Below are 13,173 nucleotides of genomic sequence, written 5' to 3' on the forward strand. Positions count from 1 at the left end.
GCTGCCTAAGCTATTGGTTTTTACTGTAAGTATCATGAAGACTGTGGTATTCCATTTTTTATGTTTCTGTGTAGTGTTTTTTTATTTTTATTTTTATTTAAGATTTTAATTGATCTCTTCATGAAAAACAGAGAGAGAGAGAAGCAGAGCACACAGGCAGAGGGAGAAGCAAGGTTCTCTGCAGGGAGCCTGATGTGGGATTCTATGCCCAAACCCTGGGATCATGCCCTGAGCTGAAGGCAGACGCTCAACCACTGAGCCACCCAGGCATCCCTGCTTTATTATTTTAAAAAAGTCATATGGTACAGAGTTGAATAAAGTAGCTTTATTCTGAAGCTTGCCAGTGTAAACTGGTGTGTATTCTTTTCATCATTGTCCTTGAATAGATAGATCTTTATAGTTATAGAATCAGAGTATGCATGCTGTTCTATAACTTATATGCTTTTTTAAAATTTTTGACCTAATACCAGATGAAGCCTTAAAGAACTCAGGGTGTGGTCAAAAGGATTCTAAAACTGGAAATTTTTTTTCTGAATCTACTTTTTGTTTACATCTTTTTCATTTAGTAGCACAAACCTTTTATTTGATTTCTTTAATATTTAGTAATCTTTCAGATTCAGTATTACAAGTCTGAGTTATTTTAATTTTTTATTTTTCTTTCCTATTTTTTTAAGATTTTATTTATTCATTAATGAGAAACACAAAAAGAGAGAGGCAGAGACACAGGCAGAGGAAGAAGCAGGCTCCATGCAAGGAGCCTGATGCGGGACTCGATCCCAGAACTCCAGGATCACTCCATGAGCCAAAGACAGACATTCAACTGCTGAGCCACTCAGGCATCCCTAATTTTTTATTTTAAAAGAACATAAATTTTTTAAAAAATCAAACTGCAGAGAAAGGATAGAATATAAGTCTCCACTCCTCAGAATTAACTATTCTTTCTTTTTCATATATCCTTCCAGACAGTTCAGTGCACATAAAATGTGTTCACCACTCTGTTCACCCCAAATTATATGCTATACTTTTCTTCTACATAGCCCATATCCCCTGGCAGTATACCTTAAATACTTTCCTGCTTCAGAATGTATTGTTGTTCTACCACAGTTTTCTAAACAGCTGACAGCATTTCATTTCACCAGTCCCCTTTTGAGTGTTTACAGTGTTGCCTAAATCTGTGGTTATATATAACTTTCCATATTTTATGTTTATATTGTCAGATTTTGAATTTTTGTGAAAACTCTTGTGGAAATTTATTTTTTATTATATATGTACCTACAGAATATCACCTCTTTTGCCTCTTGTCCAGCAAAGCTTAAAATATTTACTGTTTGGCCCTTTACAGAACAAATGTGTCAATCCTTTATCTCTACTATTATACCACTGCCTTGTTTTCTTAGTGAAACTTTCTCACCATATGGATTGTCTTTCTAACACTTACTCTCTTGACTATAAGCAAGTCCCTGAGAGCTGAGACTGTTCCATCTCATTTAGTACTATATCTTCATGACTTGGAAAATTATTGACATATAACCAGCACTCCATAAATACTTATTCTTCAATTAACAACTTAAAGTATGATCAATAGACAGTCTTTGGTTTTGTCCTTACCATCTTATTTAAAAAGTCCCCATCTTTATTGTAATATCAGGGTCAATACATGAATCCTTCGAGTATGTTATTTATTTTATTCAGGAGGATTATAGTTAGCATTCTAGAAATTCTGCCTTTGGGTTGAAAGTTCAGATATTGGAGATTCCTTTTCTTAAATTCATTTACCTGTTACATAAGATTTTTTTAATAAAATATGAATTATATTATGAATGAAAATATGAATTCTATTATAATATGGTTATATTTTTATGTGCATTTGTTTCATGCCTAAAATTTGAAATGATCATTTTTCTTGATTCACCTTTACTCTAACCTCATGTCTACCATTCATCTGATCACATGACATTAAAGTATCTTCCCTGTGTTAAATATTACTTGACACATACGATGTCCCTCTAACAACAAACATGTTAGTGAAGAATATGTATGTTATATATGTCACAGTTTTAAAACAGAAGAAGTTTTACTGGGACAATGATAATAGTGCAAAAAAATGTTTTCTTCTAATGTTTTTCCAAATCATTTTCTGGTTTGGTATTTAATACCTTGGCAGATTTATCAGGGTTTAGATAATAGGGTGCCCTTAGATAATCCCTTTTATGGATCTATTTTAGACGTACCCATTCATGGTGTCCAGATCCCTCTTATGTGATGTGATTATGTAACAGTTTGGCCTTCACGTGGGAAACAAATAACTTTAATAAAGTATGACTTTTTAAGTACTGTTTAACAAGATACACAAGTCTGAGTTCCTTCCCAGAAGATGTTAATAGTATTTGGATATAAAAGAAGAGAAAATGAAATATGTGCAAATTCCTAGTGTGTCTTTGTGAAAGCTTTTTTTTTTTAATTTTATTTTTTTTATTTATTTATTATGATAGACACAGTGAGAGAAGCAGAGACATAGGCAGAAGGAGAATCAAGCTCTCTGCAGGGAACATGATGCAGCACTCGATCCCCAGGACCCCAAGATCATCCCCTGAGCCAAAGGCAAACGCTCAACCCCTGAGCCACCCAGGCGTCCCTCTTTGTGAATAGCTTTATCTGGAGAAATTAATAAAAGGGATCAGAGCATTTCCACTTTCCCTCAAGGTCAACCAGTCCTGCTGGCAAAGACCTAGTAAACTAATCCAATTCTAGAGCCCCAGACAACTGAGGCCTATTTTTATAGAGAGGCTAGGAACAGTACAGATAGCAATAGTCAGTTGTTTGACATTTTTTATAGAGTTCAGGGGGATAATGAAACCCTTTTGTTTACTGTCTTTCTCTTGACAAACTGTAATTTCCCTCTGCTTGAAAACATTTTCAAGCATCTCTGACTGGGGTGGATTGTAAAACAGTCTAACCTTAAGACTTGGAGGTTTAGAAACCTGATGTCACCAAGCACCCTAAAGATTGACTCACTGCAAAAAATTATGAACAAGAGGCTTTTGGTGACTCAAATATTTGCATACATCAAGAAAGCATGTTTGGTGCATACATCTTAGGACAGGGACTTGACTGAATACATGAAGCCTTCTGCTTCACTTGACAGTAAACCTAGAACACTTAAGACTCCATTTTCCTGGCATTCATATATGTTTGGTTGAATTTTCCAGTCTTGGGCGTCTCTTTTTGTGCTGTGAACCACAGATAATTCTGTGGAATTATCTTCTGCCACGTCTCTTTTGTTACTCTTTTCTTTGCTCTAGTCAGAATTGTACTTGAGATGACTTTGAGACAAATTGGTCATTTTTCTTCATCTCTAAAAGTTAATCATGTATGTAGAGATGGTAAGATAGTGCTACACAAACCATATATAATTACTTGAGCCATCAAAATCTCCCAATCCAATTGTAGTCCTTACCAAAAAACCCCACAAATAATACATTTTTCCCAATTTAAAAAGCAAAAAAAAATTTTTTTCAAGATTTTATTCATGAGAGAGAGAGAGGGAGAGAGGCAGAGACACAGGCAGAGGGAGAAGCAGGCTCTATGCAGGGAGCCCGATGCAGGACTCGATCCTGGGACTCTAGGATCACAACCTGAGCCAAAGCCAGACGCTCAACCACTGAACCACCTGGGTGTCCCAAGAACAAAATCTTTTAACGACTTATTATCAGGAAGTTGGTGAATATTAGATATTAACATTCAGTATATTTATAATTAATATTAAGAAATAATTGGGAAATATACCGTGTGTTCATGCTGTCAAATCACTTTTTACTTACATTGAATAATGCTAAAAATTAGCCCAGTGTCATCATAGTGAACATTGTTTTGGGAGTTTAGCCAATGCAATATGACAAAATAAGGTAGAATAGGAGGAAAGGGATATCATTATTTACTTGTGTATATACTGAATTAGGATTTGTCTACTAATAGCAGAAATCACAAAGATAAAGTCTAAGGTTTAACTCCATGAATATTTAAAATTTTCCTGTGTTAAAATAGAACAATAGGAAAACCTGTGCCACTGTATAGTAGACTGGGTGTTGATATCTAGTATAATTCAATAAGAAAAATCATAAAGAATACCAAAGAGTATTTTTAAAAAGTAGCAATATTAATCACTTATTAAACTAGTGAATCTTACTGGTAATCAAAGAAATAAAGTAAGATAATGACATATTTTTAGAGAAGGAAAAACATAGAAATTTCAAAATGAAAAAATCCTAATGAACACTTTGATAAGAATGTGATTAAAATTACTCTCTTTATAGTCTAGCATTATAAAATATCATAACCTCTCTTGAGAATGTTTTGGCAATATATTTCAAAAGCCTTTAAAATATGCATGCCCTCCCTCAACCCAGCAAATTCTGTCTCTTTCTTCCCCTCCCATTTCCTCACTCCTTTCTGTATTTTCTGAGAAAATAATCAGATTGCCTGCAACTGCAATATTGTGTTAGTTTCAAATGTACAGCATGTTGGATAGTTCTGGTTTATCTACCAGGAAGGAGAAGGGGGTATTATTCATCACAGTGTTATTGTAAAAGATATGAAACCTAAATGTCTGTCATTAAAGGTTTGGATAATTTAAAAATATACATGTTATGGAATCCTATGCCTCTATTAAAAATTATTTTGTCAAAGAGTATTTAATGACATCAGAATGTTTGTGATAAATAGAAATTATCGTGGCTTCCAAATCATAATTTTTATCTTTTTGTGTCTTTCTATGAACATATATGTTAGTACTTTGTCACCTGAAATGGTAGATACATTTATTTATCAATAAATGCAGCAGTGATTTTTGTTAACTTCCTGAAATAAATAATGTGTATATCTCTGTCCAGAGGGATCTTTTTGTTCTAAATTGCTTTTTGAACAATTTAATTGTCTTGAAAATAATAAGGCACACTTTTGTATTTATATAGATATTCCTGATCAAGTTATAAGAGTTTTCAAAGCAGATCAACAAAGTTGCTACATTATCATCAGTAAAGACACTACAGCTAAAGAAGTTGTCTGTCATGCTGTTCATGAATTTGGTTTGACTGGTGCATCCGACACGTATTCTCTCTGTGAAGTTTCTGTTACTCCTGAGGGTGTCATAAAACAAAGAAGACTTCCAGACCAATTCTCCAAATTAGCTGATAGAATTCAGCTCAATGGAAGGTGAATGTGTTTATTAGTGAATGTACTTATTTCTAGATTTGTTTAAATTGTAGTTTAATTAGCTACAATATTGTGTTATAGTTTCCGATGTACAGCATGTTGGATAGTTCTGTGTGTTACTCAGTGCTCAGCATGAAAAGTGTAGTCATCATACAATGTTATTACAGTATTATTGACTATATTTCCTATGCTGTAGTTTTCATCTCCATGAGTTATTATATAACTGGAAGTTTTATACCTCTTAATCCCTTTCATCTATATGTTTTTTTGAAGATTATGTGTAAAAAACAGATATTTTAAAATAGAAACATCATGCCTTAGGGTCACTGAATTTTCTCTAAAATTAAAGTAGGATTCCTCTTTTTTTCCACTTTGTCTCCATAATTGTGTAAATGGGATCTCAGAGTGTTAGCACTCATAAGGACTACCCAAAAGTGGGAGAAGGAAAGGGAGGATAATTTGCTAAAATATTTTAGCTCTCCTTTTGAAATAAATTCTTAGAACCACTGGCATAGTCCTATCCGTTTTTTAGAGGGGAAACCAAATAATATTTATCTTTATATGTATCTGAGTACGTATGTGTTAAATTACAAATTTGTTTTTAGTATGGCTAAAATGTACTCTGGGCAGGAGAAGGCAGAATTTTTATAGTTATTTTTCTAAGTAGTTTTCCTACCATGAATATGCAAGAACATTTTAAAACTTTAAACAGTGTGCTCTGTAAATTATTTGATCAGCTAGAACATTGTTTCTATAGTACATTTATTGTTTACTCTGGTGATTTTCTGAGAGAATAATATGTACTTTTTAGTGAACCTAAATTCATATATAGAGTTAAGATCCTTAGAAACCTTAAAATGACTCACCCCCCATGGTTGCTGGTAAGAGAGAGGAGGTTAATTCTGCCTTGCTGCTATACATAGTGCTTAAGAGCATAAGCCCTGGAGCCAGAGTGTTCAGCAGGGTGGGTAAGTCCCAGTTCTGGCTGTGTAATCAAAGGACGTTATTTGGTTTCCTCTTTGCTTGAATTTTCTCATCAAAAAATGGGAATGATGATAATACAACCTACCGCATAGGAATGTTAGAAGAATGAATGAGTTAACCTACCCTATAAATGTTAGATAGAATTTTATTAACTACTGTAATGGGTCTCAACACATTTATAGTGTTCTTTTAGGCATGTGAACAGTATAAGAATGGAAGAAAAAGAGGTATAGTTCCTTGATAATCAAAAATAGATGGACACAAACTTAAGCTGGGATCAAGTTGTATTTTAGTATATAATGAACTAAATGAACGAAAATGAACTAAATGAACTAAAAGCCATTTGTGACACAGAATATTACATCTTTGTCCCCAGCACTAGCCCTATACAAGATATTTCCCAACTCTGAAATGTATCTATTAACTGTTAAGTGGTACAGGATTGTCAATGTAAAAAGAAGAAAATGAAGATCTTTTTTATGGAGTGAGGTTTTCAACAAGGGAGAACTTGTTAGTGGAAGGGTTTCCTCTCCTTTACCTGTTTTATTCTTCTTTGTTTCTCTTGGGGATTCAGAAATGAGGAAGAAAATGAGTGTAAGAACAGTTTCTGAATAGAAATGTAACAGTCTTGATTCAGATGTTCATTCATGCAGTCTATGAAAAAAATACAGTACCTACTCTTCATCACCTCCCTTCATCCAGCCCTCTCAGAGATTTTTTTCCTCAAGAACACACAATTGTTGACACATTAAGTAGTTTCATAAAATGATTAAATTCACAGGATTATCAGCATTTTTACTCTCTAAAGTAATAGATGTCAAATGGCGTAGTAACAGGACAATCTCTTTAAAGTCTTCTTATTTACAATGTTAATTTACCATTTCATCCTTAAGAGAATAATGTTTTTAACAAAATGTTACTATCCGTATAATGACATTTTGACAATCGTCATGAGGAAAGTGCTCTTTATAAATGTGAAATCACTTATAAAAACAATTTATTTTCTTTTAGATATTATTTAAAAAATAACATGGAAACAGAAACCCTATGTTCAGATGAAGATGCTCAAGAACTAGTTAAGGAAAGCCAACTATCCATGCTGCAGCTCAGTACCATTGAGGTGGCCACTCAGCTGTCAATGAGGGACTTTGATTTGTTTCGTAATATTGAGCCTACTGAATACATTGATGACCTTTTTAAGTTAGATTCCAAAACAGGAAATACTCACTTGAAAGAGTTTGAGGACATTGTTAACCAGGAGACATTCTGGGTTGCCTCAGAGATTTTAACGGAATCAAATCAGTTGAAACGAATGAAGATTATTAAGCATTTTATTAAAATTGCACTTCATTGTCGAGAATGTAAGAACTTCAATTCCATGTTTGCAATAATAAGGTAAGTTTGTACAAATATTTGTGTATAGTTTAGACATGAAGCTGATTTTTTCCATAGGTGTTAAGTGACTAGAAGAAAAGCCCAGCTAATAGGTTTTTAGAGTATTTAGGTTTAGTATATTTTCCATCCTAGTGATAGTGACTTCATTTTGTTTCTTCCATCTTTTGTTTAAACATTTCCAAAAAAAAAAAAAAATTTCCTGTGTGGAACACCTGGGTAGCTCAGTTAGTTGAGTGTCTTCCTTTGGCCCAGGGCATGATCCTGGAGTCCCAGGATTGAGTCCCACATCAGGCGTCCTGCATGGAGCCTGCTTCTCTCTCTGCCTATGTCTCTGCCTCTCTCTCTCTCTCTGTCTCTCTCTGTCTTATGAATAAATAAATAAAATCTTAACACACACACATTTCTTTTGCTGAATAGGGTAGACTGCCTTTCCATTTTTCTTCCTTGCTTCCCCCCTGATGGGTTATATCCTTTTTGGATGTATGGCCAACAGTTGGGCTTTATCAAGACTTCTGTATTGTGCATCTTTCCATATATGACTCACTGTGATTTGGCACTGAAATATCACAGTTTGGTATCAGTGCTCTAACCTAAAATTGCTGTTTTTGGAATGATAACACTGACATAATAAGAATGGCAACCATTTGGTGAGCACTGATACCTCTGTCAAGGATTGCATGGGATATCACAGAATGTTGTTGCTCAAGCACGGTAGGCCTTAGAATTAGAATTATAAAAATTCATAGTATCTAAGCCCAGGATGTATGGATGGTTATATGTCCTGGGAATCTTCCTTCTCCTCACTCATTATGATTAGCTAGATTGGCTAATGTAGGTAATGTATTTTCTGACCCTCCCCTAATATAGTGCTGATCACTAAAGAGATTCCTCTCTAAGGAAGTCTAATATTAAAGGTGGAGGGTAGTTGTAGTTTTGTCCATTTATAAGGCCATGTGCTTCTATATAGCAACATAATTATGTCCTAATCCCATCTATGATGCGCCCCCCACAGATTTTAATTATGACTCGTTCTAGACTCCCATGAGATGGAATCTTTATAGTCATAAATCTGTCATGGTAGTAAGAAACTCCTTTATGAAAATAACTGGTGGATGCACTTGAATTAGATGCTCTGGGAGTTTTGTTGGTTTTTTATATTTAGGGAGGAGTATTGAACAGAAATCAGCATTAACCTTTAGAATCAGCTGACCTGTGTATGAGTCCTGCCTCTTCAGTGTAGTAGTGGTGTGTCAGTAGAAAATTGAAGACCCTTTTTTTTCATCTGTAAAATGCAACAATCACACCACCTGCTTCAGTTTTTGACAGCTGAGTCCAAAACAAGGGAACAAAGATGCAATTGATGAACACTTGGAATGGTAGAAATTGAAACTATGTAGGAAGCACAGAGTTAGAGAATTTGAGACTTACAGACTCAGTTTTGGAGTTGTCTATGACAAAAACCTGATTGACACCAAGAGAGATCTCTGTAAAAAAATAAATGGCAAAAGGTTTAAGAACCATAACTAGTGACCATCCTGAGTATAGGGGTAAAGAAGAGAGTCAAGCCAAAGAGAGAACTAATACAAGAAATAATAGAACAGCAGAGTTACAATCATGTCATTAAAGCCAAGGAAAGTGATTTGAAAGAAGGTGGTAGACAGTAGCTCCAAGAGGAGTATTTAAGAGGTTTGTTTTATTTTAAAGGACATTTTATTGTACGCATTACATGTATTCAGTAGTTCCTATAAAATTAATTGCTTTGTTTTCTCATATTGTATATTAAAGAATATAAAGCACATACTAACTTTACAGCAGGGATGACACAAGTGAATCCATCAATTCTGCTTGGAATTAGATAGTAATAAATTTTATTTATTTGACATGTTTTTCTTAGTCTAGCTAAAGGTTTGTCAATTTTGTTAATCATTCCAAAAAACATTTCTTAATTTCATTGATCTTTTTAATTTTTCTGGTTTCTGTTTGATACCTTTCTGCTCTGATCTTTATTTTCCTTCCTTTTCCTAACTTGTTGCTGAGTTTCTTCTTTTGCTAGTTCTTTGATGTGAAAAGTTGGGTAATTTCTGTTGCTTAATAAAGAAAATTACCACTAAAATTCTGTCTTGGAAAGTTTTTGTACCATCCCATAGGTTTTGGTACATTATGTATCCAGTTTCATTTGTTGAGAGATAGTTACATCCCTTTTGAATTTTTGTTTTTTGACCCACTGATTGTTCAAGGGAGTGTTGTTTAATATCCCTGTATTAGTATATTTTCCCACTTTTCTCTTGTTAATTCCGAGTTCCACACCATTGTGGTCATAAAAAATAGAGAAAAATCAGAAGAGTGTGTATTCTGCTAATGATGAAAGGACTGTCCTGTTATGTCCATTTGGTCTAAAGTGTGGTTCAAGTCAATTTATTGATTTTCTGTCTAGATAAATCATCCATTGCTGAAAGTGGTGTATTGAAGTCCCCAGCTGATGAATGGTTGTCTGTTTCTCCCTTCAGATCTGTTACTGTTCGCTTAATACAGTTAGGTGCTGAAATGTTGAGTGTGTGTATATTTATGATTTTTATGTTTTCTCGATGAGTTGACCCTTTACCATTATATAATGACATACTTTGTCTCTTGTTACCGTTTTTGGCATAAAGTCCATTTTGTCTGAGACAAATACAGCTACCCCTGGCTCTCCTGGTTTCTACTTGCATGAATTATTTTTTCCGTCTTTTCACTTGGAGCTTATGTGTGTCCTTTAAGCTGAAGTTAGTCTTCTGTAGGCAGCATATAGTTGGGTCTTGTGTTTTTATTCATCCACCCATTCTGTGCCTTTTCACAGGAGAATTCAATCCATTTACATTGAGAATGATTATTGGTATTGTAAGGACTTTATATTACTGCCATGTTACTGTTTTCTTCCTAGTTTGCAGTTCTTTGTTTCATCTTTACTCCCTTATTATGTTCTTTTGTGAATTGATGATCATGTGTGCTGATGTGCTGATTCCCTTCTTTGTCTTTTGTGAGTCTACTATAGGTTTTTGCTTTGTGATTACCATGAACAGATGAAACAAAACTATGTCATGCTGATACAAACTTTAGTCACATGCAAAACTCTACCCTTTTACTCTCCACTTTTTTTTCATGCTAGAGTTTGCCTTTTTATATTGTGTGTTCCTTTTACTCTTGTCCTTTAAGCTTTATTCTGTAGTTTAGTGGCTAAGATGCCGTCATACCTACACTTTTTTTTTAAGATTTTATTTATTTATTCATGAGACACAGAGAGAGAGAGAGAGAGAGAGAGAGAGGCAGAGACATAAGCAGAGGGAGAAGCAGGCTCCCCGCAAGGAGCCCAACGTGAGACTCGATCCCAGATCCCAGGATCACACCCTGGACCAAAGGCAGACACTGAACCACTGAGCCACCCAGGCATCTCCATACCTACCTTTTTAAGAGTTACCTGAATTTAACTATGTATTTAACTTTATCAGAGTGGTGTTATATTTTTATATGTTTTCATGTTACTGTTTAACATCATTTCATTTCAGTTTGAAGAACTCCTTTTAGTGTTTCTTGTAAGACAGGTGTAATGGTGATAAATTCCCTCAACTTTTGTTTCCTGGGATGGTCCATCATTTCTCTGGGATAACTTTGCCAGAAAGAGTGTCATCAGTTGAGAGTTTTTTCTTTCAGGATTTTGAGTATGTTATCCCACTCTCTCCTGGCCTGTAAATTTTCTGCCGAGGAAACCTGCTGACAGCCTCATAGATGTTCCTTTGCAGATTATCGTCTTTTTTCTTTTGCTGTCTTGAGAATTCTGTCTTTAATTTTTTACTGTTTTATTTTAATGAGTCTTGAAAAAAGTGGTTTCAAATTGAAGTAATGGGATAATCTGTTAGCTTCATAAACTTGAATGTTCAGATCTCTTCTCAGGCTTGGGAAGTTCTCAGGCATATTTCTTTAAATAAGCTTTCTGCCCCCTTCTCTGTCTCTTTCCCTTCTAGAACTTCAGTGATTTGGATATTTGGGCTTTTTGGTAGTCCAGTGAACCATATAGGCTTCTTTCACTCTTGTTCATTCTTTTCTTCTTCCCCACCCCACCCGCCTCATATACTGAGTTATTTCAAAGTTCCTATCTTCTTTCTCACTGATCCTTCTCTTTCATTTACTCTGATGTCGATGTTCACTATGACATTTTATTTTCTTTTGGTCATTGAATTCTTCTGTTCCATAATATCCATATGGTTCTTTTCTGTGATTTCTGTATCTTTGTTAGATTTCTCATTTTGATCATGTATTATATTCCTGTTTTCATTGAGTCATCTTTCTGAATTTTCTTGTAGCTCATTGAATTTCATTCAGATAGTTAATTTAAATTCTTTATTATTAGGTAAATTGTAGATCTCTGTCTTTGGGTTTGGTTACTAGAGGATTATTGTAAACTTTTGGTGATGTGATGTTTCCCTATCTTTTTTTCATTTGAAGTAGCAGTCATCCCCTCGCAGTTTTTACTAACAGTCTCTAGAGAAAAACACCACAGCCCTTTATCAGTCTTGCTGTAGATTCTAAGGCTTTATTAGACATTGCATGGATATACCTGCTCCATGCTTCTTGCTCCCTCTGTGAGAGAATTCTCAGGTATCCACCAGTATACCCTGTTAGCTGCTGAGTTCCTGAAGGTGGTGTTACACTTCAATTTTGTGGTTTCTCCTTTGCCCACAGACTCTGGCCTTTTTTCTGCGTTCTTTCTTTACCCGAGCTTGTTCTCAGGACCTTGGACAGGGAGCCAGCAGCACAGTGGAAGCGAGGTGTAGGGGTATGAGTTGGGTGCATGGTGCAGTGCAGCTGCCATTTGGTCATTTGAGGTCATCTGCAGATGAAATGTTCCCTTTGGCTCCTGGGCTGACTTCTTGTTGGAGTCCAGAAGCAGTCAGCAGGACCTGTGTTCCTTTAATGTCCTCTAGAAATCTTACATGCTACTCTACAGATCTGCTCCCTCACCCTAGTCATGGAGCTCCCACTTTAATGGGTGTTCTGGATCTGGATGATGCAAGAGTGAAATTAGTGTCTCTGATAGCATCCTACAACAATTAGAGAAACCAGGCATGTACTTATCAGCTCTTCTTCTCCCCTGTGGAAGAAATCACCAGCTGTCTAGTTTAGCTTTGAGCTATGCTGCCTTGGGGGGAAGAGTGATGCCAGCAAAATCAAACTATTCCTTTTACCTACTTGAGGGCATCCAAACTTGTTATTGTTGTTTTACTCTAACTAAGTGCTGGAACTTCTCTTCTGGAAACCTGGACTTCTGCAAGTGCTCTCTTTTCTTTAGGTGACTAAGTCCTTGTTCTGCAAGCATTCCCAGATCACAGCCAAGAGGGGCAAGAACCACTTCAGTTTCTTGTAGGTTCCAGAAGCAGTACCAGAGTCTGTCTGCCTATTACCCGGTGCACTTACAGGCAAGGCTTTTTTTCCCCAGGTCACCTGGCATATGGTCCTGGGTCCCATAGCTTCCACAGAGGCACTGTTCATGGATAAATGCCAGATTTTTGTTGTTGGGATTGAGGGATAAAAGAGCAATTGTTTTAGGCT

General features: G+C 35.5%; 1 protein-coding gene across 10 annotated transcripts in view; it reads left to right on the plus strand.

The window, feature by feature from the left end:
- The window catches only part of RAPGEF6 (Rap guanine nucleotide exchange factor 6), a 186,534-nt gene that overhangs the window by 138,831 nt on the left and 34,530 nt on the right, over nucleotides 1–13,173 (plus strand). For all 10 annotated transcript variants that reach the window (XM_041762080.1, XM_041762085.1, XM_041762081.1 and 7 more), the window contains 2 exons: nucleotides 4,971–5,211; nucleotides 7,207–7,590. In XM_041762080.1, coding sequence (XP_041618014.1) covers nucleotides 4,971–5,211; nucleotides 7,207–7,590 — 625 coding nt within the window. The remainder of the gene's footprint in view (nucleotides 1–4,970; nucleotides 5,212–7,206; nucleotides 7,591–13,173) is intronic.

The sequence above is a fragment of the Vulpes lagopus genome, chromosome 7, assembly GCF_018345385.1.
Source record: "Vulpes lagopus strain Blue_001 chromosome 7, ASM1834538v1, whole genome shotgun sequence".
Classification (NCBI taxonomy): domain Eukaryota; kingdom Metazoa; phylum Chordata; class Mammalia; order Carnivora; family Canidae; genus Vulpes; species Vulpes lagopus.